General features: G+C 60.6%; 1 protein-coding gene across 4 annotated transcripts; it reads right to left on the bottom strand.

Annotated features, from left to right (window-relative positions):
• On the bottom strand, positions 1-27,016 carry SYNGR1 (synaptogyrin 1). Of its 4 annotated transcripts, none has more exons than XM_047064992.1 (4): positions 26,867-27,016; positions 9,688-9,925; positions 8,083-8,228; positions 1-3,886 (listed from the first exon to the last, which is right to left on the bottom strand). In XM_047064992.1, exons 1-4 carry the CDS (start codon positions 26,963-26,965, stop codon positions 3,665-3,667), a joined length of 705 nt encoding a protein of 234 aa, XP_046920948.1. In that variant the 5' UTR covers positions 26,966-27,016; the 3' UTR covers positions 1-3,664. The 4 variants fall into 4 exon arrangements, with proteins under 4 accessions (XP_046920948.1, XP_046920950.1, XP_046920952.1 ...); XM_047064994.1 differs by having other exon boundaries at positions 1-3,820; positions 26,867-27,014; XM_047064996.1 differs by lacking the exon at positions 26,867-27,016 and adding an exon at positions 10,593-10,892.

Here is a 27,016-nt window from a genome sequence, read left to right as displayed (position 1 = left end):
TGGTGGGTTTTGTCTTCACTTTATTACTATGTCACCAGAAGTCACCACCTTCACTTGGTTCACCACAAATGGACAGATGTCATAAAGGAGGGTGCCACGGGGCCACTGAATTCACTCTTGAGACTTAACCAGGTGGTGGGGGAGTCCAGAGTGGGGGCCCAGGAGGGGGACCGCCATTCACTGCACACACGCACACACACAGAGATATATTTGTGGAGCCTTATATTATACATCTTATATATAGAAAATATATATATTTATACTATACACAGGCAGTTACGCTGCGGGAGGGCCGGGACACCCAGACGAGGGCTGTGGGCACCAGGGGAGGGGGAGTGTCACATCGAGGGGCAGCGCTCGGAGGCGACTGGACCAGCCCATCCTCCTACAAACTCTTTGGAAGGGTGGTCCCTCTTCCTGCTCCTTAGACAATCAAAGGGGTCTGGGGTCAAGGTTGGGGGGCCCTCAAGGGGTAACAAGTGGGGACTCTTGGTTACATGGGGGAAGCCTGGGACCCCCAAGAGTCTTTGAAGATCAAAACTCACCAGGGAAGGTTGGAGTAGGGAGCGGATGCCAGTCCCTGGGGAGTTAGACCAATGGTTACACCCCCAGGTACCAGAAGCCACCCCCAGGCAGACGGGCTTTGACTGCGCAGGATAAGTGTTAACTCAGAGGCAAGAGACCCGGATCCCAAACCTCTGCCTCTGTGTGTGACTTTGCACAAGTCACTGTCTTCCCGGCTGACTCTACCAACTCTAAGGGTATTTGCAGCTCTAAACTTACGTGGAACCCAGCTTTCCTGAGCCCTCTCTTGTGCCTGGTGGGAGCAGGAAGCCCAAACTCGGCAAGGTCAGGCTGGGGCAGGGGGTGCGGGGGAGAGTCTTCTCAAAAAAATAAAAATAAATAAATAAATAAAAGTCTTGGAAGCAAGAGAGAGGCCGAGGGAGGCAAGAGTACACCACTGGCTTGTGAATACACCTTGGGGGCCCTGGGGGGCTGTCCTCGGCCAAGGGAAGAAGCAGGACGTCGCTACCAACCTCCCAAAAGGGGAGTCAGGAGCCTTGGGTCTCAGCCAAATCCCACCCTCCGCCCTCTCTCCCTCCACCACTGGCTGGTCCCTGTCAAGAGCCAGCCTGATGGTGGGATCACATCTGGGCCGTACTCCAGGTCTGCACCCCAGGTCAAGGGAGGAATGCAAAGTGAGAGGGTTCGGTGCCCCTCACTCCTGGCAGGCGTCCTGTAAACCTTCCCAGTCTGGGGTGGCAGGGAGAGTCTATGAGGAACACCCAGGGGTTAGATGAAGCTTAAGTGGTTCCTAGCATCACGAGGAGCTAGTCGGTGCCCAGGGAGAACGGATGGACAGCGCCCTGGGGTCCCCCTGTGTCCATCGGCAGGGGAGGTGCTTGGTGGGGAGTGGGCGAAGGGAAGGGCCTCTCACAGCCTCCCGCACCGGCACAGGACTTCACTTTGCCAGAAGCACACCCACGACCACCCGCACCCTTACCTGCTTCGTCAACCTGGTCTGGTAACAGGTTCCACCGCTCGGCCTGGCAGATACCGCAACCTCATCCCGTCCCCACTCGGGCCACCGGGAGCGGGGGTACCATGGACAGAGTCCCTCCGCCAGATGTGGAAAACCGGAGTCAGCAACCCTGAGCTGCTGCTCAGCTGCCTGGGGTTCTCTGCTGTCACTGCTGCCCCCCGGGGAGGGCTTGGACAGGCTGGGGTTCAGATGCATGCTCCGCCGCTAACTCATTCACACTCTGAGCCTCTGTTTCCTCTGCGGTTAAGCGGGGACAGCGGTGCCACTTCTCTACCTGGGAAATTCCCTCTCTCTCCCTCTGCGGTGCTGCTCCTGCCCCTCCTCGGGGAGCCTCACCCCTTCACAAGCTCTCATATAGCACACTGCCCTCTGGGGGACCCTGGGTAGCGGCGGGTTTGGGGCCCATCTCTGGACCACCGGCTTGCATGCCTTCTGAATCCCTGGTGTAACAGCGGAGTCTGCGGGAGTGAGTGTCACCTGCCTCTGAGGATTCTGGTGGGGGAACGGGGTGCCGGTGGCGGGGACATCCAGCACGGTGCCGAGCCACAATCCCCTTGCCCTGCTCCCCGAGGCACTGGCCAGTGGACGCTGGGCCCCATGCCCCCCCACACCTCCATCCTGTAAGGCCTCCCCGCCCCTCAAGGCTCAGTGAAGAGCCCACTTGTGCAAGAGTCTCTGCTCCCAACCCTCCTTGGGCCTTTGGAGTCGCCTGCTTACCATCTCCACTACAGCCCAGGCCTCCTCCCCCCCAGCCTGCCATGCACCAAGGGGCTTTCAGCATTCATCTCGGGAGCCGTTTGTCCCATGGCAGCAGCTTAATGGCTGGCTTTGCTGGGCCCAGAGTCCCTGCTGTCTCTACTCTGACTCCCACATTGTCCTCTCATCAGGCCTTTTGCAAGGCCAGTGGAAGGACCCTCTGGGTCCTTGGCAGTTCCAGCCCCCGAGCCCCCCTGGCTAACCCTGGCCGAGGCAAAGATGACACAGTGTTCCAGATCAGTTCCGTTTCCTGGGAGGTCACGAGGGCAGGGAATCGGGGCACCTGCTGAGTGGCTGGGACCAAGAACCCCGGGCAGCAAGCCCGGCTCTGCCACTTACTCGCTGTGACCTTGGGCCTCTCGCGCTCCCTGTTCCGGGCCTCCTCGCCCACCCGGCCCTGGGCAGGGACAGCGGTCAGTCCTTTGGGAGGCCACCGGAGCTCCCGGTGGGGCACGCACGGCACGGAGCAGTACATGGGTGAAACGGGCGAGTGAGGCAAGCCCCCCGGGCCCTCCCACCCTGACAGGAGACCAGGGCAGGGGTTGGTGGGGATGTGGGGAGAGGGGCCTAGAGACAGGGCTGTCCCACTTCGGGAGCAGCCAGCCGGGGAGAACAGGCCCCCGGCTTGCAGCAGAATCAGGGTATCTCACGGGCTGAGGTCCCCAAGGCCTCCCAGAGTGTGACGATAGCACTGAGAGGTGGAGCCCCAGGCTGGGGGATGGGGAAGGCAGGGAGGACAGGGGACAGCAGGTGCTCCGCAGTCAGGTGGCCTGGGCTTGGAGCCAACTCTCACTGGCTGCCGAGTGACCCTGGGCAAGCGACCTTGACTTTTCCAGGCCTCAGTTTCCTCAGCCACGAAACGGAGACAGCCCCAACACCCACAGTAGGGCTGCCGTCACTCCGGCAGGTGACAACTCCCAGTGTCCTGCAGGCATTCACACCCACCCCGGGGCCAAACCTTCCCGGCATCATCCGGGTCTATCTCTCGCACCGCTCCCACCTCTGGTACCCACGGGGCCTCCTCCGTCCCTCGTCTGCCTCCTTTCCGGGACCGTTTCTCTTTCACCACCGGTGCCAAGCACACACCTGACACACAGCAGGCACTCAATGAACACTCGACGACACAACGGATGAACGCGAACACCCCCAGCCCCCGCCGGACAGACTTGCACACGTGTAGATGCACCCCCAACACCTTACTGCCCCATCCCACCCCGAGCTGCCCTGGACGTCGGTGGAACGAGGCGCTGGGCAGGGCAGCCTGGGAGGGCGCGGGGGTCTGGGCGTGGGCGGTGGGGGGGCGGGGAGGGCAGGGGCGGCTGGGACCGGGGCAGGGACAGGCGAGGGGCAGGCGGTCACTGCAGCTCAGTAGCCCTGCGACTGGTAGCCCTGGGGCTCGGCGTCAAAGGCGTTGGCCGGTTGCTGGTAGGTACCACCCATGCCGGTGGGGTCTGGCCCGGTGCTGGGCTCCACGTAGGGGGTGTAAGGCATGCTGGAGTCCTGGCTGGGGTCCATGTAGTCCTGGGAGAAGAGGGCCGAGTCGGCGCCAATCTGATACCGCTGGAAGGCCAGCATGGCCTGGCCCGCCTGGGGACGGGGGCCGGCGGGGACGAGGACAGGCGGGAGGGGATGGTTAGAGGAGAGACAGACAAGAACGCTGGGTTAGTGGCAGTTAGTTCACAGGACACAGGCAACAGAGGGCTAAATATCCTCGAAGCCCCACAGATGAAACCAAGCCTGACTGAGGGGCAGAAGTCTGTCCTTGTAGCCAGCCCTCAAGAGACCCAGAACCACACTGTCCATCCAGCCAGAAAGACCTTCAGAAGGTCTTTGGGTCACTATGGGTCACCAAAAACTTTCCACTGTGGAGTGTTAAGGTGGCCCCAAGGCCACAACATCCTCCTCAAACTGTGTTCTCGGGGGTGTTACGTGGAGAGGGGAAAAAGTTTCTTGGTGTGCTGGAAAACCCCCTAAAACCCACCGCACCTCTCTTGCGGCAAGGTGAGACCATGGAACTAAGTTCTGGCCAGCACACCAGCTGTCCCACCCATTGACCTGACGCCCGGAGGGCAGATGTGGGGCTAGAGCTCTCGCAGCCACGCAGGACCATGAGGTCCATGAGCTAATTGTAGGGACGGAAGGGGCCTGGGTCACTGGAGACTTCTGGAGCCACGAGGCCAGTCCCGGACTGTCTTCTCAGACTTGGACTTCATTTAAACCACTGCTATTTACAAGTTCATTTGCTGCTGAACCTAATTTTAACTAAAACATTTGGTCAAACAAGTTTGGGAAGCTGAGTTCAACAGAGTAGAAGAAGTTTCAGGGCCACAGGACTTGTTAGGGCCTTGACTAACGTCTACTGGGATCCCCGAGGGGAAAACTTTGACAAGTGACCTTTGCCAACCTTACCTGACCAATGAAGCCCTCTTCTCACGGGACCTAGTTGGGAAAGACTTGTCTACAGCATACGCACAAAGGTGGGAAATTCTTTTTCAGTAAAAGCTATTACGTTGTTATTAAGGACAATGACATTCACCACCCTAAGCTAGGGAATGAATTTAAAACATAGTTTTTAGGTTTACATTGAAAGCCTTCTCCAAAGATCTTTCTAGCAGGTAATCTTCCTGTGATGGAAAGATGCTAATGCTCTACATACCCATTTCTGGGCTGGGAGGACTGAGGCTTAGTGAAGGGAGACCTCACGGCAGAGTCAGTGCCAGAACCCAGACCTGAACCCAGAGGTCCTGCTCCTTCCCAGGCCAGGGCCCTCCCCATCTCCTTCCCATGGATCAGCCCCCTCACAAGGGAATAAACCAACCAGGAACCTGAAAGGGCCATCTGGTGAGAGGCGGGGGGGGGGGGGGGGGGAGTGTGCTTGGCATTTTATTCTAGAAAGTTCCAGAAGCCCAATGACTAGCCACTGACTTTTGATTTGTGTCATTGGTAAAGGCTCTGAGGGGCAGCCCTTCCTGAATACTGACTGTTTAAAGCAGTGCAGAAGCCTGAGAAAGGCAGACCAGGCCCGAAGGAGTTGAGCAGAGGGAATTAGGCCTCCCTAATTCAAGAGGCCAGTTCAAGAGGCCACAACGCAAGAGTATGGGGGTGGGGGGTGGTGCATGGGGCCCTGCTGGACTCAGGTACAAAGGGGAGGCTGGGAGTTCTGCTCAGAGCCCAGGGACCTGGTGGCCCACCTGGCCCTGCTTCTTCAGAGCAGGTGTACTCTCTGTAGCATCTCCACCACGCAGCAAGCCGTGTGCACTTGTATGCCTCTAGTGTTGGGAAGCTCACTCTCTTTGTGCTTTGCTCTGGGGGCCTGTTTGCTCTGATACCCCCTCAACTCCTGGAGAGTGGAGAGATTGGTGGTTCCCGCCCAGGCAGCTAAAGGCCCCCAAACTGTAGAACTGGAGGTCAAAGTCTTTTGGAAGAACGAGGGCTCACCACACGAGAATCGCCCCCAAAGTAGAGATTATGGAGGTGTCTCTGACTCCTTGGAGAGAATGGATGAAGGAACGAATGAACGGAAGAGCCTACATTTATTGAGCATCTCTGTGCCAAGCCCCATGCCTGCTTTTGTTTCATCCACACAACAGCCCTGAGAGGTTGGTCCACTGGGTAGTGAACTGAGGCTCAGAGAGGTGCAGGGGTTTGCCCAGGGTCACACAGCATGTGAGAGCAGGGCCGGACCAGGAGTCCTCTGATGTCCTCGGCCAGGCCTCCGTTTGCACCCAGCCTCCATGGGAACTGTAAGGTCAGCCTTCGTGCTGCAGCAAGGAACAGGCTCTCGCACCGTGTCCACAGATCAGTATACCAGTATAGAGAGCAACGCCAACCCTCTGAGCCCGTGGCCGTCTGTCTGGGGGAGATTTCAATTTGTTTGTCTTCCCCTCCCCAGCCTGTGGGCTCCTGGGGCCAGGGACCCCGTCTGATCCATCACTAGGCACAAAAACAGCTGCTCAATAAATGTTTACTGAATGAATGGACATTTGGAAAAAGAAAGGAGGCAATGAATGCGTAAGTGGCGAGTCTTAACCGGCCCCTCAAGCCAGCCACCCACTGCCCTGCGTGCCCTGGCATCCTGGCCATTTCCGGCAGTAGGCTGCCCCCATAACCTTGCCACTGGGCATGATACAGGGCGCTCCCCGCCTCGGGAAACCGGCAGGCCTATGGCTGTGCCGAGGCGGGAAACAGTGTGCTGTATTCCTCCTGGAAGGTAAGGTCCTTGAATCTCCGCACGGCCAGGGCTGCGGTCAGGCTCTGCCGGGAGAGAGCAGGGGTGAGGACGGTGGGGAAGAGCTGGGAAAGGCAGAAGTGCCAGCAGGGAAGCCGGCCTCAGTGGGCACCTGTCCGTCAGGCTTTCGGATCTGCCCCCGGAAGTCCTGACGCCCAATCACTCCTCCTCCTCTGTGAACTCCACCCCCATCTCAGGGCTCACTGGTCCAAACATCTCCCTGTAGCACCGGGTGGGCTGTGTGGTTCCCATACATGGGGCATCTTCTGTGGTCTGAGATCCCCTGGGGTCACTTGGTTCTTCCTGCCCAGCCCTGAGGACACGGAGGGCGGGTGTGACCACCGCTGGCGTGCCGGGGCCTGAACCACAGGTGTTCTCCTCCAAACCCTGGCTCCCAATATTGTATTGGGAGAGGGGCCCCAGGAGAAGATGGATATTCAGGGGCCCTCAAAAAGAGCAGGAAGTCACTCTAGGACAAGCCCAGAAGGGCAGAGGGACAAGGAGGCCTGGCTGCAGCAGGCTTCGCAGGAAGGGCTAGGGCTGCTTGTATTTAGCCCCAGGGTCTCCTTGCAGAAGGCTGGGCCCAGGGCTGCTCTAGGGCCTGGAGGGGAAGGGGGCTGCACGCAGGGGCAGGAGAACCCTTGAGATGGGGGCCTGGAGCCCATGTGACCCTGATATCGCAGGAGGGAGGTGAGGAGAGAAGAAATACACCGAGGGGACCTGACCCCAGTGGGAAAGAGGGCCCAGCCCTGCTGTCATGCCCGTGGGTGCTGGAGACTGCTAGGTCCAGAGCCTGCCAATGGGTGCCGTTTGTGGGCCCAGAGACACGCTTTCTTTGACCCACACGGTATTTTTTTTTTTTTAACTTGAATAAATTGCTAACACGTAACGATCGGGTTTCACACAGAAATTCAGATTTCTGGCTTCTCTGGAAAAATGGGAAGACTGGCCTGTGTGGGTCCCTATCCCTGCCTTGGAACAGGGATCAAGGGTGTCCCCTTGGGGGCATGCACCTGCCGCCCGGCCCACTCACGCTTTCTCACGTGCTGCCTACCACACGGACATCTGAGTTTGTGACACCCCGCCCCCCCCCCAAATCCCAACTCTTGATTTTCAGAGATGGGAAGATAATGGGCCGGAAAACTAGAGGCAGCCCCAGGAAGTGGCCCAGGTCTCCCAACACCTAGGCCCGGGCTCCTAACCAGCCTCAGAACTGCAAAGCCTTATCTTTCTGTCCAGGCCTCCACTTGGGTCTGCAAAACGTTAGGGTAAACGCCCACAACCCGACTACCAGAGTGCTTGGGAGGGGCGTTCGTGACCACTGGAAGGCTGCTCTGTGCCAAAGCGAGGGTCTAGCACCACTGTGCGACCTCGCTGGCGATGGCAACAGCCTCCTTCCCGGGAAGCAGCCCGTGTGACTGCTGAGGAGAGAAGCAGGGGCACGTACGGGCTCCAGGAAGCAGGATGCAGGCCCCGGCTAGGCTGAAAGGCCGCCCGCCCGCTCGGGAGCCTGGCTGGGGCGGGCGACTGTGGGCTGGGTGGGCCGTGTACTCACCCACGTGAAGATGGAGAAGAAGGAGAAGGTGATGGCGGCCCGAGCCGCATCTGTCCCTTCGTTCATCGGGTTGTCCTTGGGCTTGGACACCTGCCACTGGTTGGCCAGGAAGCAGAAGCCCACGAACCAGAGGAAGGCCCAGAAGGCTGGGGTGTCCACCAGGGCCAGGCACAGGGGCCGCGCACAGGAGAGGGCGAGGGGGGAGGAAATGGGGAAAACGAGCAACAGGGAGGGGTTTGGGAGCACGTCTCCCCCACCCCACCCCCAGCCCCATAGGGAGAGGCAGGAGGCAGGGGGCACAGAGAGGGGAGCACAGGGAAGGTGAGGCGAGAACAGGGAGGTCAGTCAGACACAGAGCAGGAGAGAGACCACAGAAAGGAGCCGGGCCACGCAGATGGCAAGGCCAGGAGCAGAGGCAGGGAGAGCCAGGGGCAGCGAGGGGAGGGGAGGGGAGGGGAGGGGAGGGGAGGGGAGGGGAGGAGGGAGAGACAGAGAGAAAAGTCAGTTGGCCTAGGTGCGCATTTCTGTTGCCTTAGCCAAACACAGATTTCCCAGCTGAATCCCCGCCCCGGGACGTAGTCTGCCCCTGCAGCAGTCTGGGAGGAGCACTGATCCGACCCCCTGGCCAACGATAGCCTCCCAGAAAATCGGGCAGAGAGAGGATGAGGAGGAGGCTGGGCAAGGGGGGCGGCTTAGCTGGGCAGGTCTGAGCGTTGCCTTCTCTTGTGCTCGCAGCCTCACGAGGCCCAGCCTCACGAGGCCCGAGCCAGGTGAGCGAGGGCCCTCTTGAGCACCGAGGCCCGGGGGGCTTAGCAGTGGGAGCCTTGTGGCAACGAGGTCTTCTGTGGGTCCCCAGGGTCCCCCCAGAGAGGACCAGAGCGGCTCAGACAAAGCGTGTGTGTGCCAAAGGGCTGGGGTAGCTAGAGACCAACATCTCCCACAGGCACTGCTGGGGAACCCTGGGGCGCCGTGGAACACCGCTTGAGAACCACTGATTTCATTCTATCCTTCAAGTCTACGGGACTGGTCTCACTGCTTCCAGTCAGCCAGGCTCACCCTGAGGATCCCAGGCCCAGTAATGGGGGGAGGTCTCAGCCAGAGAGCCGAGGCCACAGGCAAAGCTTCACGGCCTCTCAACCCAAGCACCCGGTGAGCAGACTTCAGAACTCGTGGGGTCAGAGGTCGGGTCAGCTCTGCCAAAGGCTGTTTCTGGAGGACGAGGGCAGCAGGTCACGTCAGGTCCCGACCCTCCCCGGGCCCAGACTGTGTGCCAGGCGGTCGGGCCTGCCTTACGAGGCTCTCACGGGGGGTGGCACAGGGGAGGCTTCAGAGAGAAGGGAAGCTGTGTCCCCTCCCCGCCACGGAGCTGTGGGCTGTTCCGGGGCCTCAGGCCCGGCCCTGGTCCCACCACTCCCTGTTGCCAGCCGCGTGACCCCAAGTCTGTCCCCCCACCTGCCCGCACCTCAGCTTCCTCATCTGGAAAATGGGCGATGGGGGACGGCTGCCTCCTCGGTGCGCGCGAGGATTAACGGGCCCACGGCCGGGACGGCCCCCTGCCGGCTCTGTTGTGCTTGGGGGGGGGTGCCCCCTGGGCGGGGGGCTCACCTGAGACACCGATGTCGGACAGGACGGCTTTCTTGCGGTCCTTCACGCTGCTGATCTGTGGGAAGTACACATCCAGGGCCAGGTACAGCAGGCAGGTGAGGAAGGCGAGCACGCCCACGGCCACGCCATAGCTGCAGGCGTTGGGGTTGCGGTTGTAGATGCAGAACTTCTCACCCTCCGAGTTGTTGTTGAGGTAGCCCTCGTTCACGATGGAGCCGAACACCACAATGGAGAACACCTGTGGGGGGAGGGGCGGGGGGGGGGGGGCAGGCATGAGATCCAGGCCCGGAGAAGGGGAGGCTACCCGCCTCGGCCCGCGGCCTACCCCTGCCCCGGGGAGCCCTCTTCACCCCCGACAGCCACAAGGCTCGTGCAAAACAGGCATTTCAGAGGGGAGGCCCAGACAGGGAGGGCAACTTGCTTCGGGTCACACAGCGCAGGAGGGGACAATCCCTTCCTTCCTCCGCCTCAGGCAGGAATGACCCTCTGACCAGAGATTTGGCCCTACCAACCCACCGTCCAGGTCCTGGGAGGTCTTCCTGGGCCCTGACACCAAGATTCCTCTACAATTGGACCTGGCCTCCCGGAATGAGTGGGGCCATGCCCTTCTGGGGGGTGAACCTGCCAAGCCCCCACCCCCAGCCCCCCTAGGCTAACTCCTCTAGACGCTGGCCCATGCCCACCCCCACCGGCAACCCCTTTGCCAGGTTTATTTCACTTGGATAGACGGCCAGCCGAGATGGCCCCCCACCACCCCACCTCCTGGCGTTCACGCCCTTGTGCAACCTCCTTCCCCCTGCGTGGCGGCTGGGCCTTGTGATTCACTTCCAACGGAATAGTGCAGAGAGCGACGGATAACATCTCTGCGAGGAGGTTGCAAGGACGCTGCCTTCCACCTCGCTCACCCTCGCTTGCCGCCTCTTACTTGCTGGCTCCAAAGGAAGAGGCTGCCTTGGTTTGAGCTGCCCTCTGGAGGGGCCCATGTGGCTTTTTATGGTTTGTCAGCCATAAACAAACACACAAATTAAAAACAACAAAAAACATGACACTGCTGCAGCTGGATGAACCTTAAAAGAGGTGCAAAAAGAGGTGAGGGAAGCCAAACACAAAAGTCAACCCCCAGGACAAAAGCCCTAACAGACAAAACAGAGACAAAAGCAGGTGAGAGGTGCCCCGGGGCTGGGGGAGGGGAGGACGGAGAGCGATTACTTAAGAAGCAGGGAGTGTGTTCTTACGGATGATGAACGTTTTGAAACCAGACAGAGGTGACAGTTGCGCAACATCAATGCCACGGAAATGCGCACTTTAAAATGGTTAATCGCACGGCATGCGAATTTTTCCACAATTAAAGACAAGACTGTGGGGCTGTGTCCTCGTTCAGCCGTGGGCACAGCGGTGGCCATGGTGGCCCCTGAGCCACGCGTTTGCCTGTCCAAATTCGAGAATGTGCACACAGCCACGGTCCAGACCCGGGCCGGCGTGCTCCCAGTTAGCAGCGCGGGAAAACTGAGGCACAGAAAGTGCAGGTGGCACTGTTGTCAACACTCCGGGCTGAACGGGGACCCGGGCGTCCTGATCCTCAGCCCCGTGCTGTCTCTCACCTGACTAGACTGATGCTCAGCCTCAGGGGGTGGGCCCGGACGGAGGTGTAGTCTTTCCAGACACCCGGGGGGCCAGTAGTGTGAGTGAGTGCCAAGTCTGGCGCTCGGGGGCCCAGGAGGGGAGAGGCAGGAAGTCCTGACTTCACAGCGATTGTCTAAGGAACTCCGGGGCTACTGACAGAGTCTTGACCAGCAAGGCAGCCGCAGGAGATGAAGGCAGGCTCTCTCATGGCCAGCTGCTTGAGTGGCGCACGGCACAACTCCGGGACTGCCATTCACAGAGCCCCCTGGGACCTGTGCACCAAGACACGTCCCAGGTTCCTACCAAGGAACTGCCAGGTCGGGAATCCGAGGCCCAGCCCCAGATGTCACCCAACGTCCCCAATCCAGCAGAATGGACAAGCTACTCGATTAGAGGGGGCACTCCAGACCCTAAGGGGTCATACAGGGTTGCTGAAGTCAAATCCCAGGCCTGCTTCTTATGCTGTGTGGCCTCAGGCAACTGACTTAAGCTCTCTGAGCCTCCGATTGGAACTCTGCAAAAAGTAACCTTCCCTCCAGGGCTCCTGACAGAATGACACGCAGGCACCCTGAGCAGAGCAGGTACACCAGGGGCTGAGCCACGGTTAAGTCCCTTCTCCAGAGGCCCGAGGAGAAGCGGGACGAGCACCAGGAAGGCCCTCCTGAGCAGCACTTCCTGGCAGACATGCTCCGCCAGGGGTGGGAACAAGGGTAGACCCCCTTCCAAAAGCAGGCCAGGAGGAGGTGGGAGGGGAAGCGGGCGGGCGGAAGTTGGGGCTTTGGGGACAGCAGAGGAGGAACCATTAAGATGGGGCCCTCTTGGGGGACAGACGCGGGGAGTCCCTGAAGAGGCCAGGAGGCACGTGCTGGAGACAGTGTGTCCCCAGGAGGGTGAGGAACAAGATCAAAACAGCCTCCAAGGAACCTGCGGGGCCCCGGAGCAGCGCAGAGAGAGGAGCTCAGTGCCTGCTCCGGTCCTCCTGTCCATCCCACGGCTCTGGCACACAGGGCGCTCCGCGGTCAGGCATTCCCCGAGGTCGAAGTCACCTTGGGCGAGTGGCTTCTCGGAGCCGCGGTCCCCTCATCTGTAAAGCCCTGCCACCGCAGCACCCTGAACCACCGGCGTGTCGTGAGGAACGGACGAGGCCATGCACGTGAGGGCCTGCAGGCGACGCGGAGCCGGCACCCAGAAAACGCCGGAGTGATGCTAAACAAGCAGAAGAGATAACGAAGCAACGGCAGGCGGTGGCCATGCCGGGAGGGGGGCAGCGGCGGTCAGGGAAGGGAGCCGAGGCAGTGATTTTTGAGCTGAGCTGAGAAGCCAGCCCTGCCAAGATGGGGGGAAGCGTGTTGCAGGCAGAACAGAAAGGGCAAAGGCGGGAGGTGGGAGAAAAGCCTGGCTGGAGCAGCGACGGAGGAGTAGGGCTGGAGGTGCACGAGACGGGGCGGGAGGGAGAGTGGGCGAGACGGGGGGGGGGGTGGGGGGGGGGGACAAGGCCAGGTGGGTGGGACACCGTGAGGAGGGTGTGACCACAGGGGGGTGACCGGATCTGTGGCTCACCGTCCCCGCCCTGCAGCACGAAGCTCCCTGAAACGGTTCCCCCACGGCCTTCCAGACACAGTCCGAGCTTCCGAGGGCTGGTGGTCCAGCCCCTTGCTGTACGGCTCGCCCACCCCTCCTGGGCCTCACCTCCCTCCTCTGCCTGCTGATCACTGCTTCCCCACCTTCCCACGCCCCGGCCCACTGCACGGTTTCTTCTCTCAACGTGGTTTCCACGAGCACAGGTCGCGACCGGTGGCGGCGGGGCAAGCTGCCACGAGGCAGGCAGGGCCTGACCCCCAAAGCCGTGAAGGGCAGGGTGAGCTCAGGAGCCACTTCGGGCTTAATCCCACTCGATCTGACTTAGGTCTGGGAAGGGCCACCCTGGGCGCCGCGGAGAGAAGAGCGTGAGGCCAAGGGGAAAGCAGGGAGACCCGCTGGGGGGCTAAGCAGCGCCCGGGGGGGAGGGAGGAGGGGCTGGGCTGGCGTGGGCAGTGGTGGCAGTGGGACGGGGTGGCTGCTGAATGCGGAAGGTAAAGCCACCGGGATCTGCTGACACGTCTGCCGCGGGGATGAGAAGGAAGAGCAAAGGGCGGGGCGCGGGGGGCTGGGTTCCGCGACCCCCGGGAACAGGTGTGCACGCCACGTTCCCCGCAGGCTGCACAGCCGGGCCAGGGCAGGGACGCTCACCTGGACCGGGCCTGAGACTCTACAGATGGAGAAGCGTTGCCAAGGGGACACAACTAGTCCCTCGGGGTCCCCGAACTCCCTCCGGGACCCCGTAAGCCCGGGGTTCGCGACTCCACTTAGCTGCCGTCTCTCCACCCACGTGGGACCGAGCCCCCCAGGAGCAGGGATGGGCCTCGGAGCTCACATCCCGCGGTGGGAGGAAGGGGGGCTCCCTCAGGACCTACTGGGGGACTGAAACACCTGCTCCTAACTGCACGCGGGCCACGTCCTTGTTTTCATTTTCCAGCCGTGTGCGGGCACCGGCCCCAGGGGGCCGCGGCTGGTTGCGGGGGGTGGGGGGTGGGGGGTGGGATACAGACTCAAACCCAAGTCCCTCCGAGCCCAAAGTCAGGGCTCTGTGTCAGGCAGGCGGTAAGGCCGGATCTGCAGCAGGGAGCGCACGGAGCCGAGAACCGGAAATTAAACCAGAATGAAATTCTACGCTGCTGCGGCCAAACTCTACCTAACAGGCGGACCTGCTGGAGGGACTGGAGACGGGTCTGTGGTGGCAGAACCAGCGGCCTGGAAACAGGACAGGGTGGCCTCAGGGGAGGCTCCACAGAGGCCGCTGGTCACACTGGAAGGCACAGGAAAAACAATCCCTTTTCCTCGAACTAAAGAAAATGCTATAGAAAGCCGGGGGGGGGGGGGGAGGGGGGAGGCACCAATGTAAATGGACCAAGGCTGTTTTTTCACCATCTTTATAATCCAATCCTGGGTCTTTTTAAAAATGGATTAAAAAAAAAAAAAAGGATTCCAGATGGCAGCTGGAGCAGAGCTATGTCAAACTCAGAAAAACACATCGGAAGGTGTCTCAGAATCTCAGGATCTTGGGGTACTGGATTCAGAGACACAGAAGCGGAGACCCCGGAAGTGTCAGACCCCGCCCCCACTCTGCTCAGCCATCCCAGACGTCAGGGTTGGCACAGATGTAGGCTGTGTCATAACTGTGCACCTGCTGTTCCGCCCTCCCAGAATGCCCTTCCCCACTCTTCCATCTTTCAAATAGGATCGAACTCCTTCTCAGTCACTCCCCCTCCTTCCCAGCCACTCCCCCACCCTGACCCTGCACACACTCATTTATGGGTCTGTCGCTCCCAAGAGACCTGAGCTAACCCACAGCCTCTGCAGGGGCCCTGCATCGATTGGGAGCGCCTGACGGAAAACATCTCGGTTAATCCTCACCAAAATCTCTAAGGAAAAAACAAAGGTAAAAACATCCCCACAAATCAGGCTCACTTAGCCCATTTCACAGAGAGGGAAGCCGAGGCCCAGAGAGGCCTGGCCTCTGGCTGGCCCATAACAGGCTGGCCCATAGCGGGTAAGCAGGGCGCCGGGCTCTAGCCCAGACCTGCCCGCCCCCAGCCCCACTCCAGGATGTAAGTCAAATCCCTACCTTCAGCTGCCTCCCCAGGAGTGAATTCCAGGTCCCCAACCCTAGAATGAGCGCGAGTCCCAGGAGGGACACCTGCCGTCCCGAGCTGTGTCACCACCCCACTGTGCAGGAGGGGCCGGGCCCACATCCGCACACAGAGCTGGCAGGCCGCGCCCAGGCCACTGGCGGGCAACAGGCAGCCCCGGGCTCCCGGGAGAGCTGGGCCAAACCGGCGTGAGGGGCAGAGGTCGCTGCTATTTGCCGGGAACTCCCCAGAGGCTGGCTTTGAACACCTTTAGGCACATACTGGGTTTCCACCCAGACAAGCTGCAGAGAGCGGAGCCCCGGAGCCCTGCCAGCTAAGAAGGGCACCGCCCGTCTCACCCTCCACGTTCCCGAGCCCCGCACCGCACCGCAGGCAGCCAGCTGACCCGCTCACCAGCCTCCACTCCACGGTCTCCGCTCCTGCCCACCTCCAGGCTGCAACGTCACCTGCCCCAGGAAGGCCTCCTCTCCGGCCTCCTCATCTCCTCCAGTGGCAGCCAGTGGGTGCTCACCCACCCCAACTCTTACGAGTCTCTCCCGAGGTTGAGCCCCTAGGTGGGCTCTGAGGTCCCCCTACTTGGGCGGCTGGTCTCACGTCCAACCCCTCCAGCCCCCAGTGACCTCCAGCGCCCCTCATCCGTCTGCATCCGGGAGCTCCAACCCCGAACCGGGCTCATCCTCAAATGCCATCCAATGCGGCGCTAGCCCTACTGTTTCATCCTGCACCAAGTAACCCAAATGACCCCGTGTCCCCCATGCTGGCCCAGGCCACTACCACCGCTTGCCAGGAGAGGACAGCAGTTTCCCTCCTGGTCTCTATGCGTCCACTCCCACCCCTGCACCATCCCCTTTACAGCAGCCGGAGAGGTCCCTTTAAATTCTGTTTTTTAATGTTTTTATTCATTTTTGAGAGGGAGAGAGAAAGAGAGCAGGGGAGGGGCAGAGAGAGAGGGAGACACAGAATCCGAAGCAGGCTCCAGGCTCTGAGCTGTCGGCACAGAACCCGACGTGGGGCTCGAACCCATGAACCGCGAGATCGTGACCTGAGCCGAAGTTGGACGCTTAACCGGCTGAGCCACCCAGGCGCCCCTGGGAAGATCCCTTTAAACGTGTCATTCCCATGCTCCGTCCTACCCACCTCCATCCCCAGGATGGATACCTCGCCCAGCTGCAACCCCTGGGCTCCTGCCTTCCTCTCAGACTCCTTTCTCCCACTCTTCTCTAGCTCCCTCCCAAGCTCATTCCTGCCTCAGGGCCTTTGCACTTGGCTTTTCCCTCTGCCTGGAATACCCAGAGTTCCCCAGACCTTCCAGGCTGGCTCCTGCTGGCTCCTTCTCAACATCCATATCTCAGAGAAAACACCACTCAGAGGAGCCCTCCAGGCCTGCTCCCAGATCTACAACATTCTACGATATTCTACAATACGTTCCAATGTATTTCTTTGATGACGTCTTTATACGCTAACGTCCCTAGTTATTAGTTCATTTTTGGGTGAACATCTGCCCGCTGGACCCACAGGGGGGGTCAGGAAAGGCTTTAAGGGGAACGAACAGCAAGCCTGAGATGGGCAGAGGTGCAGGTGGCATGGGAATCAGCATCCCTGGCTTGGGCCTCTGCTTGCACACTTCTGACCACGGGGAGCTCACTCCCTAAAAGGGGGGGGGCTGCTGAGTCCTCTCCCTCACCTCCAGCTGAACCTGCCTTCCTGTCAGTGTCCCTCCCAGAGTCCTCAGTCCCGCCGCCTCCTGGGCCCCAGGGAAAGGCTGTGTGAGGAAAGAAGGAGCCGTGCTTTTGAGGGATGAGTCAGGCTGCCAAGGCCCCCCCACCCCTCATATGACCTCCCACAGGGTCATATGAGGAAAATGGCAAAAGCCAACGCAGGGGCACATGATGGGCACTAGGCAGCCACTCTGCTTCCTGAAGGGCCTCGTGCGGAGCCGCAGGGCTGAGGCGGGGTCAGGGGAGGGGAGGCTCCCAGGGCCCCTTCTCTGCTCCCCTGCCCGGGCACCCTGTTCCGACGCCTTGGATGTAACCTGCAGGGGATTAGGCCGTAATCTTCCTGCAAGCTGTCCCTCGGGTTCTCAGCAGTGGGGGTGGGGAGGGGGCTCTGCTGGGCAGGGGCCCGAGCAAGCAGACCCCTGTCCCCAAGGTACTGAGACTCAGCCGGGTGATCTGAAGGCTCCCCCTTCTCGCCACACTGTCCCCACCTTCACCCTCCTGTGGCTGTGTGACCACAGGGGGGCAGGGACCCTTGTTAGGAAGGGGGAAGCCCAGACCCAGAAACAAGCTGCTTGACTGGCCCAGGGCTGCAGCTTGGTGGCCGAAGGAGCCAGAGGCCTCACCCCACAGTCTTCTACAGCCCAGGTCCTTCCCCACCGGGCCCTGCCACCTCTGAACTCTCTGAGGGAGGGAGGGGGAACAGAGTCACCCCTGGAAAAGGGCTATGAACACCAACCGAGCACTGCCTGGGCCCTTCCCGGGCGGGACCTCATTTATCCCCAATGGCCCCATTGGCAGGCAGGCAGGCGCTGCTGTCTCGTTTTGCAGCTGGGGAAACTGAGGCTCTGTGCAGTCTCTCAGCCGGTCACAAGGGCAGGGATAACCACCCGGGTCTGTGTGCTCTTCCTCAGCTCGATGCCCGCCCCTGCCCTGCCAGCTCCTACATGACTGACGCTGTTGTTCACTGTCTCTCTCCCTCTGTGGAAGCCTGAGGTCTTCGGAGAGAGAATCTGGTCCCAGGCCCTGCCTCGCTTTCTAGAGAAGAAGGCACAAAGGGGGAAACGCCTTCTGCACTGACAGTTCTCACGGCCGTTCACATAGAGCACAAAAGAAGCAAGGAGGAGACAGCAAGCTTGGGGGGGGGGAATCCTGGAAGGCTTCAAGGAGGAGGTGATTTCTGCGTTGGGCCTTGAAGGTTCGGTGGGAGACCCCGAATAGCGGTGGGGGGTGGGAAGAGGAAGGCAGAGCAGTGCCCCCCACCTCACTCACCCACATGTGGAGCCCTCACAAGACGCCACACGCTGCCTGGCCCTGGGGGATACAACAGCGATGTAACAGACGCAGTGTCTGCACCCCCAGAGCTGACACCCGAGGGGGTGGCGTCCTCTTCGCTGCTCTGCTGTACCTCTCGGCCTTTACCACGATGTCCCTTCTGCCTGGAGCTCCTTCCCCCGTCTCCGCCTGGCTGACGCCGTCCCTCTCGTAACTAACCGTACTGCCACTTTTCCGTCCCTGACCTAGGTGAGCGTCTCCTCACGCTGGTCGCGCGCTCACCTCTGCATTTTTACTGGTGTCACCGCCACGTTTCCCTCCGCTAGACTGTGAGCCCTCAGCAAACAGCGGGCACGCAGCACACGCTCGGGGTGGCTGTTAACTAGAAGACGACCTAGTGTCTGTGTCCTGCGGCCGTCGGGTCCAAGGGGAGGACGGAGAAATCGCTCACGGCCGGCCAGGTTCGGCTGAGAGAGCCGTTTAATGACAAGCAACCATGGATTTGGCAATGAGAGGGTCACAGATGGTGAGGGGTGGGGGAGAAAGCCTGAGCGGGGTGCATGCGAGAAACCGAGGGAGAAACCTTGGCGAGGGATGGAAATAAGGCACGTTCGGAAGATGGTGGGCAAGAGCCAGGTGGAGTGGGCGACACTGAGGATGGGGGGGAGGGAGAGGCCAGGGGGCGTGCGGAGCTAGTGGGCAGGGAGGCGGGCCCGGGCCACAGAATCAGAGAGCCCAGGGGAGGCACGGGCACGAGGAGGCTGAGGGTGGGTGCCCGGCGTAGGAGGCTGTGGGTAAGGCCAAGGGGGGAGCCCCGCCAGAGGGGCGCCAGAGAGGATGGGGTGAGGGCGCTACACAGCCTGAGGGTCAATGGCTCCGAGGTCCCAGGCCCAGGGAAGCTGGGACTGACAGGTGAGAGGAGGACAGACAGGAGAGGGGAAGAGGTGGCCACCTGAGAGCACGCAGCCGCTGGGAAGACGGCCAGGCCTAGGGTGCACCTGGCGAGAGGGGCCGAGGCGCGCGAGGAGAAGACCGTGGCAGGCAGCGAGGCCAGGGCGCGAGCAGGAGCACGGAAGCGGGCACCGCGACACCAGGAACGAAGGCGGCGGTGGCGCTAGAGAGAGCGGGTGTTAAGACGCAAGCATCTCAGGCACCTTCAAGGAGTAGGGGAGTGACCCGGGGCTGGCCTAAGATGAAGAGATCCAGGGCTGGCGTGAGAGTCAAAGCTGGGTGACGATGGTTTGGAAGCGGCCTTAGGAGCCAGGAGCACCTCCAGGCTCGGCAGAGGGAGGGTGTGAGGGAAGGAAGAGCCCCCCGAAGAGGGCTGCCAGGGGAGCGGGGTCGTGGGGGGAGGCCAGGTTACAACGCAATGTACAATTAGGGATGTTCAGAGCGGGGTCAGGGACTCGGGGACACAGGTCATGTCCTCCCGCCCCCTGGACCGTGAGTTGAGAGCCCCAGCTCATTGGGGTTCCCGGATGACTGCGTTCTAAACAGTCTGGGCCTGGCAGCCTAGGGCTGTCCCAGCCAAACACCCACCCCTTCCCCACAGTCCCCTTCATCCCTTGCAGAGGGGGGCTGAGCATAGTCTCATCCCGGGAAGGGAAGCATTCTCCAGAAACACAGGGCCATGAGCTGCCGTGCCAGGATGCCCTGACACTCTGCTCACATTCATGGACCCGGGGCCCAGGCCCCTCTGCTGTGGGCCCCCCAAAAGCATTGTGGGGGTGTGGTTCTTGATATCACTTCTTTAAAGACGGACCAGTCCAACAGTCCCCGACCTGGAGTCCGCTAGGAGCAAGCGTGGGGTTCCTTGAGGGTGGAAAGGCTGGGAACCAGCCCAAAATGACTATCCATTTCCCATGTGACAGATGGGGAAACTGAGGCCCAGAGCACATGGCATCTTGCTCAAGTCACACCACCAGTCAGGGTCACAGGGGGTCGCAGAACGTGGCTTCAGGCCTCGAGGCCCCAGGCACTCCGCAAAGCCCTGGCCTGCCTCTCCTCCCCCTGGACAGCTGGTTCTTCCGGTTCTGGGCGCCAAGCGTGGCTCCCTTGCCGGCTCTACCATCTGCCCTTCCTTTCCTCCCTTGTCTTCCTGGTTTTTCCTCCTCTCCCCCCCTCCTCCCCCAGCCTTAGTTCTTTCTCCCCAGGCTCAGGCCTGCCTCATAGCTCTGCAGGAACAGGTCCTGTGGGACTCTGCATGTGGCCGGGAACTCCCTGAAGCTGTCACCCCAGCTACTCCGGTTAACATCTCTGGGCCTCAGCCTCTCACCTAAAGTACTGAAACAACACCCACCTGACCAGGATGACAAATGCCCAGGGGGAGCGGTTATATGGCGGGCCCTTCAAACATGAGTCTTCACAAAGCTTAGAGTCTGCCCCACATGTCACAGATGAGGCTTGGAGAGGCCAGCATCGTCCAAGGTCCTGCTCTGATGACCCTGCTCCCCACACCAAACCCCCGGCTCTCCCAGGCTCCCCAAGCCCCTGCACGGCCCCGGTACACGAGGAAATGCCCAAGACACAGAGGAGAAATCTCCAGCCGGCATCTCCCGAAGACTTCACCCCTCAGTCAGCATCTCCTGAAGACCTCACTTACCAGCCAACGTCTCCCGAAGATCTTAGCCCTGAAGAATGTCTCCTGAAGACCTCACCCACCAGCCAAAGTCTCCTGAAGACCTCACCCACCAGCCAGCATCTCCTGAAGACCTCGTCCACCAGCCAAAGTCTCCTGAAGACCTCACCCACCAGCCAGCGTCTCCTGAAGACCTCGTCCACCAGCCAAAGTCTCCTGAAGACCTCACCCACCAGCCAGCATCTCCTGAAGACCTCACCCACCAGCCAGCATCTCCTGAAGACCTCACCCACCAGCCAGCGTCTCCTGAAGACCTCGTCCACCAGCCAAAGTCTCCTGAAGACCTCACCCACCAGCCAGCATCTCCTGAAGACCTCGTCCACCAGCCAAAGTCTCCTGAAGACCTCACCCACCAGCCAGCGTCTCCTGAAGACCTCGTCCACCAGCCAAAGTCTCCTGAAGACCTCACCCACCAGCCAGCATCTCCTGAAGACCTCACCCACCAGCCAGCATCTCCTGAAGACCTCGCCCACCAGCCAAAGTCTCCTGAAGACCTCGTCCACCAGCCAAAGTCTCCTGAAGACCTCACCCACCAGCCAGCATCTCCTGAAGACCTCGTCCACCAGCCAAAGTCTCCTGAAGACCTCGTCCACCAGCCAGCATCTCCTGAAGACCTCACCCACCAGCCAGCATCTCCTGAAGACCTCACCCACCAGCCAGCATCTCCTGAAGACCTCACCCACCAGCCAGCATCTCCTGAAGACCTCGTCCACCAGCCAGCATCTCCTGAAGACCTCACCCACCAGCCAGCATCTCCTGAAGACCTCACCCACCAGCCAGCATCTCCTGAAGACCTCGCCCACCAGCCAAAGTCTCCTGAAGACCTCACCCACCAGCCAGCATCTCCTGAAGACCTCACCCACCAGCCAGCATCTCCTGAAGACCTCGCCCACCAGCCAAAGTCTCCTGAAGACCTCGTCCACCAGCCAAAGTCTCCTGAAGACCTCACCCACCAGCCAGCATCTCCTGAAGACCTCGTCCACCAGCCAAAGTCTCCTGAAGACCTCGTCCACCAGCCAGCATCTCCTGAAGACCTCACCCACCAGCCAGCATCTCCTGAAGACCTCACCCACCAGCCAGCATCTCCTGAAGACCTCACCCACCAGCCAGCATCTCCTGAAGACCTCGTCCACCAGCCAGCATCTCCTGAAGACCTCACCCACCAGCCAGCATCTCCTGAAGACCTCACCCACCAGCCAGCATCTCCTGAAGACCTCGCCCACCAGCCAAAGTCTCCTGAAGACCTCACCCACCAGCCAGCATCTCCTGAAGACCTCCTGGCTGCCGACTCCATCCTAGACCTAAGAGGTCAGCCACAGACAGATGAAGAGATAAGGAAGATTCCAAGACTGTTAGTGCTAAATGCCAAAGGAGCATGTAATCTACCTCCGTGGATGTAGCTCCCTGAGTAAATGACAGGGCGGTGCCAGGTGCTGGGAGAGGACAGGCCATGCAAGGTCACACATTTCCTGCCAGGACACTCGTCCCCAGCACCCTCTAAGGTCACGCTTCCCCATGGCAGCCACAGGGAGCTCTTCTGTGTTTCAAACCCCTCTCTGTGGCTGCCCACAGCCCTCAGATGAAGCCCAGAGAGTACATCTGCCATCCAAGACCTTTTCTGAGCTTCCCCCTGGCGGCCACTCTGGAGCACATTCACGGAGTGTGATGTCACTCACTCGCACACCCAGGACCCCGAGAGCTCACCATCATTTATTTCTAAAGCCCACTCAGACCTCATGCTTCCAGATATTTGCACATGCTGTTCCCTCCACCTGGAATGCCCCTCCCCGCTTCTTTATCGGAACCAACTCAGAAGCCGCCTCCCCCTGGAAGCCCTCCATGCTCCCCTGGCAGAGGTAGCTACCCCTATTGGATTTTCTTCTTGTAGCATCTCAAGCCTCCCCAACAGTGCTTGTCACTGGACTGAGAGCGTCTCCGATGGGGCACACAGGCTGGTACTGGGCAGGGACTTGGCATGTGTGGAACGAATGACTGAATGCCAGAGCTGGCCAGAGGCTCTATCTCCACCCCAGACCCCTTTTACCCCACGCACAGCTCCCTGATTTTGGTGCAGGACGAGCTCAGCTTTTACACTCAGGGTTCTCTGGGATGACTGAGGGGGTCTGGTAAAAACAAGACCCCTTCCAGCCCCCCTTGGAGCCACTTCAACCTAGACAGGGAAGCCACAGGGAGCGCACCGAATGTGGACGCTGCAGACGTCCAGGCTGTACCTCTGTCATTTGGGGCGGCGACACCTACCCTACTTACAGAATCCTGGGGTGTCACACTCAAGGCCCTTAAGAAATCAATCCTGAAAACGCCACCATTTCAGACATTTTATCATTTATTTTGCTCAAACTGAACATTAAAACACCAACAGCCCTCTCCTCTACCAGCACCGATATCCCTTCCCTGCAGGCCAGGGCAACCCTCTAAAAGGGAGACCGTGAAGCCCACGGAGAAGGTGGTCTTTTACAGGAAATCAGGTCGCTCCCTGCCGGAGCTCGGCTCCCCGCTCCTAGCTCCAGGGATAGGGAAAGGTGTCACAGACAGGCTGCAGTCCCGGAGCACCTCTGACCCAGCTCAACCTCCTCACTCAGATGGGGAGACCAAGGCACAGGGGTGGGCATGGCCGGTGCCCGGGGAAGCGGGCAGAGGCAGCCTTCTCCCGGCTCCCAGCCCGCACAGCCCCGTCTCCCTCCAGCGGGGTCAGAGGTGGCTCTGAGCTTACCCTCGACACTGCCCCGGCTCAGCCGTCCCCTCCTCACCCGAGGCAGGAAAGGTCCGAATCGCCTGGGCTCGCTGGTTCCCTCTCTGCCTTAACCAAAGCGGTCAATTCCTGCCGTGAGTGGTCACCTCACCAGGCCTGGGGGCCAGCGAGGGGACAAGGGGCAGAGAGGAGCTGAGGTGGTGTCGGAGGTCCTGCTCCTGCCCCCGCGGCTCAGGTTCCAGGGTAGATTCAGGTTTGAAGAGGCCCTGAAGCTGATATGGTTGGGGGGGGGGGTTCCCTCTTTCAGAAAAAGATCTTTTACAAAAATCACAAGCCCACGTGCACGTGTTGCTAGGGCCTCTCCAGGGCTGCAGAAGGGGTCTACGTGGCGGGGGAGTCGTGCTGGCTAGAGTGACCGGTCACCTAGGTTTGTGTGGGACTCAGAGGCTCCCAGACACATAACTTGCAGTGCTGAAGCTGGGAAAGTTCCAGCACACCAAGATGAACTGGTCACCCTAGCCCTGGAGCTAGGACTTCGTTCGTCTGAAGGCCAAGCCTGACGCCTCCCAGACCCCAGGATGCCAAGGGGACGCCAGGGCGAAGGACAGGTCACCAACGGCATCTTCTGCGCGCTCATCGACGAGTTAAAACACTTTCAGAGCACCACACATTTTTGAAAAAGACTGGAAGGAAGCAGCGGTCCTCCTTAAGTGAGGGGATCACACGTGATTTTTTTCCACCCCACTATTTTTTTTCTTTTATTTCTCCCCCTCCCCCACCATTGATCGTTTTTATTGTGGTAAAATACAACATAAAATGTACCATCTCAGGGCGCCTGGGTGGCTCAGTCGGTTAAGCATTCGACTTCGGCTCGGGTCATGATCTCACGGTTTGTGAGTTCGAGCCCCACGTCTGGCTCTGTGCTGACGGCTCGCGGCCTGGAGCCTGCTTCCGATTCTGTGTCTCCCTCTCTCTCTCTGCCCCTCCCCCGCTCACACTCTCTCTGTGTCTCTCTCTCTCTCTCAAAAACAAATAAACATTAAAAAATTATGAAAAAACGTACCACCTTAATCATTTTTAAGTGTGCGGTTCAATGCTATTAAGTACAGTACATTTATATTGCTGTACAACCATCACAAGTGATGTTTTTATTTTCCGAAAGTCAGCAGGGATTACTTTTGGGATCAGAAAAAAAGAACTACACATTTCTTAAAGGTGTCACTTAGCCTGTTATCAGCTGCCTTTGCTAGCATAAAGGTAGTGAGCAGAGCTAGGAGGCGGGGGGGGGGGGGGGGTTCGGGCATTAGACGGTGGCTGGCCCAGATGACCATTATCCTTTCCGAACCTGAAATCCAGGATTCTGACCTCTTCCAGCTCCAGGAGAAGCAATCAATGTGCTTTGGAGACTCAAAGATTTGGCTTCGAATCCTCTACCGCTTACATGCTCGGTAACCTTGGGACTCCCTGAGCCTCAGTTTCCTCAAGTGATGCAGGCTGGAAGGGAACTAGCTGGGTAAGCGTGTGTCCACCCCGGCCCACGGTGGGTACCCCATCTGTTACTTTTCCTTCCTCCTGCTTGGACTGTCTCGCCATGCCCCGAGATAAGCCCCATTTATCCTTCAAGGCCCAATTTGATATCACCTTCTCCATGAAGCCTCTCCTGAGTCCCACAGCAGGGAGACCCCTCTCCTGGCACTCACGGCCTCTACCCCGGGGCGGGGTGGCACCTGGCTCCCTTCCCAGTAGGACTGTGGGATCCCGAACACTAAAGGCTGCATCTGAGTCATGTCACTTTCCCTAGGGGCCCAGCAGACTCAGTGAAGCTTTGCTAAATGAAGCCATCACAGGCAGAAGTGACCCAAGCAAGCAAACCGCCCACACCCCTCACAAAGCCAGTGGCTTGACCCTCCCAGGCCCGTGGCCCGAGGGGCTGGCAAAGGGGAGCAGGGCATACAGCTGGCCCACCTGATCAGGCAGGTGCCCCCCAGAGCTCCATCTCTGCCGAGGGCCAGTTGGGGTCTCTGGGGAGTTGGAGACTGGCATACATGAACGAAGTCGGCACCATCGGCACCACAAACCCTTACAGATGTCCCCGGGTGCCAGGCCCGCTGCCAGGCCCTGTGCCGTCACCGCGGCTTCCCTGCCCTCAAAGAGCTCCCCAGCTGGTGGGTGCTTGAGAAGAAAGGGGTTTACACACGGCCCCGCTTCTTGTGGCACCAGGAGGAGGTTTGAACGTTTTTAGACAGGGAAGAGTTAGCTTCCTTTCTCTCTGGGAGGCCAGAGATAAACACCCCAGCTGTCCCACCCATCAGACCCTAATATTGCCCGGAAAACCCAGGAAGTGAGGGGGTTTGAGCACCCTGAGGCCACAGTTGACCTCAGACGTAGCCCCTTGGGCTGACAGTGACCCTGCCCAGCGTCCCCAAGCCCAAGACCTTCTGGTGTGGGCCCGCAGGAATAGGCCCCAGGCCTGCAGAGGCCAGACCCTCTGGTGGGAGTGTCTGGGCAATGGCCAAAAAACCCTAGGGAGCCCCAGGCACCCCTCTCCTGCAGCAGGCTTCTTTCCCTGGGGTGCTGCCCAGACCACATGAACCCCTCCCTCTGTGCTCACTGTCTCTGTCCCATCCTCCTCCCCCACAACCCCAGGTCTGAGCAGGGACCCCGGCTGCTGGGGAATTCTGACCCCTGTCAGGCTGGAGATCCAGAACAATCCCCTCTGCTTTCCCCTAATCCCCCCCCCCCCAAGCATCCAGGTGTACTTGCGTGGTGGTGGGGGGGGGAGGTGCTGTCACGGATTCAGGAAATATCACAGCCCACGGTGGCCGCTGCCACCTCTCTACAAACCGGGAAACTGAGGCATGAGAGAGGAGCTGCCTCTCCCCACGTCGGGATGTAACTCCTCGCTTCCCACTAACATTTCTTGGGTGGTTCCCAGCCCAAGGTCATGCCGCGAAGGAGAGGCAGTCCCCGAGCAAGCCACCTAGGTATCCGGCTCCCGACGCATCGCTCCACACCTTCCGGGCCAAGCCACAAAACCGGGTTTCCGGCCCTGTCCTCCTGGAACGTCCACGGCAGGCGCGGCGTGCGCCCCGTGAGATGATCCACGCCCTGATCCACCTCTCCCCCCCCCCCCCCCCAAACGGCCACCTGAAACCCGGGCTTCGTCCCCACGGCCGCTGATCCGCCCGGGTGGCCGCGCGCAACCCGAGCCGCGAGCTGCACAGCCGCGGCCTGGAGGTCACGGCGATGGGGGGCCGCACGCGAATGGGGGCGCCGGGAATCAAGGGCTACGGCAGCAGGGGCGGGAGCTCCCCCCGCTCCGCCAGCGCTGGGACCCCCCCCCCCCCCGCCCGGGGCCCGGGAAGGAAGGGGTGGCGGGCGCCGGCACCCCGGTCGGAAGGCTCTCCGCCGGCTGCGGCACGCGTGCCCGGGGTCCCGCGGGGTCGGGGTCCGTCCGGGCGCGCCGCCCTTGCCCGCGCCCCCACCGCACCCCACCCCCCGCGCGGCCGGGCCACCCAGCCGTCCTTACCCAAGACACGACGCGCAGGATGGTGTGCGGCTGCCGGACCAGGGTGTGGGGGTCGAAGGCGCCCCCGGCTTTGCCCGCTCCGTACGCACCCCCTTCCATCGTGGCTGCACCCGCGCGGTGCCCCCCGCTCGGCGCGCGCCGCCGGCCCTG

Source organism: Lynx rufus, unplaced genomic scaffold, assembly GCF_022079265.1.
Source record: "Lynx rufus isolate CCGP_SWC_20201006 ecotype Redwood Valley unplaced genomic scaffold, mLynRuf1.p SCAF_7, whole genome shotgun sequence".
In the NCBI taxonomy this organism is placed as follows: Eukaryota; Metazoa; Chordata; class Mammalia; order Carnivora; family Felidae; genus Lynx; species Lynx rufus.
Note: the sequence above shows the minus strand (reverse complement) of the source record. Positions and strands in the feature narration are given on the sequence as shown.

Coding starts and splice junctions, on each gene's coding strand:
- SYNGR1 (XM_047064992.1), bottom strand. CDS start 26,965: ATGGAAGGGGGTGCGTACGGAGCGGGCAAAGCCGGGGGCGCCTTCGAC. Junction 9,926..26,866: donor TCCTGCGCGTCGTGTCTTGG/GTAAGGACGGCT, acceptor CTCCCCCCACAG/GTGTTCTCCATTGTGGTGTT. Junction 3,887..8,082: donor TCTTCTCCATCTTCACGTGG/GTGAGTACACGG, acceptor CCCCGTCCCCAG/GCGGGCCAGGCCATGCTGGC.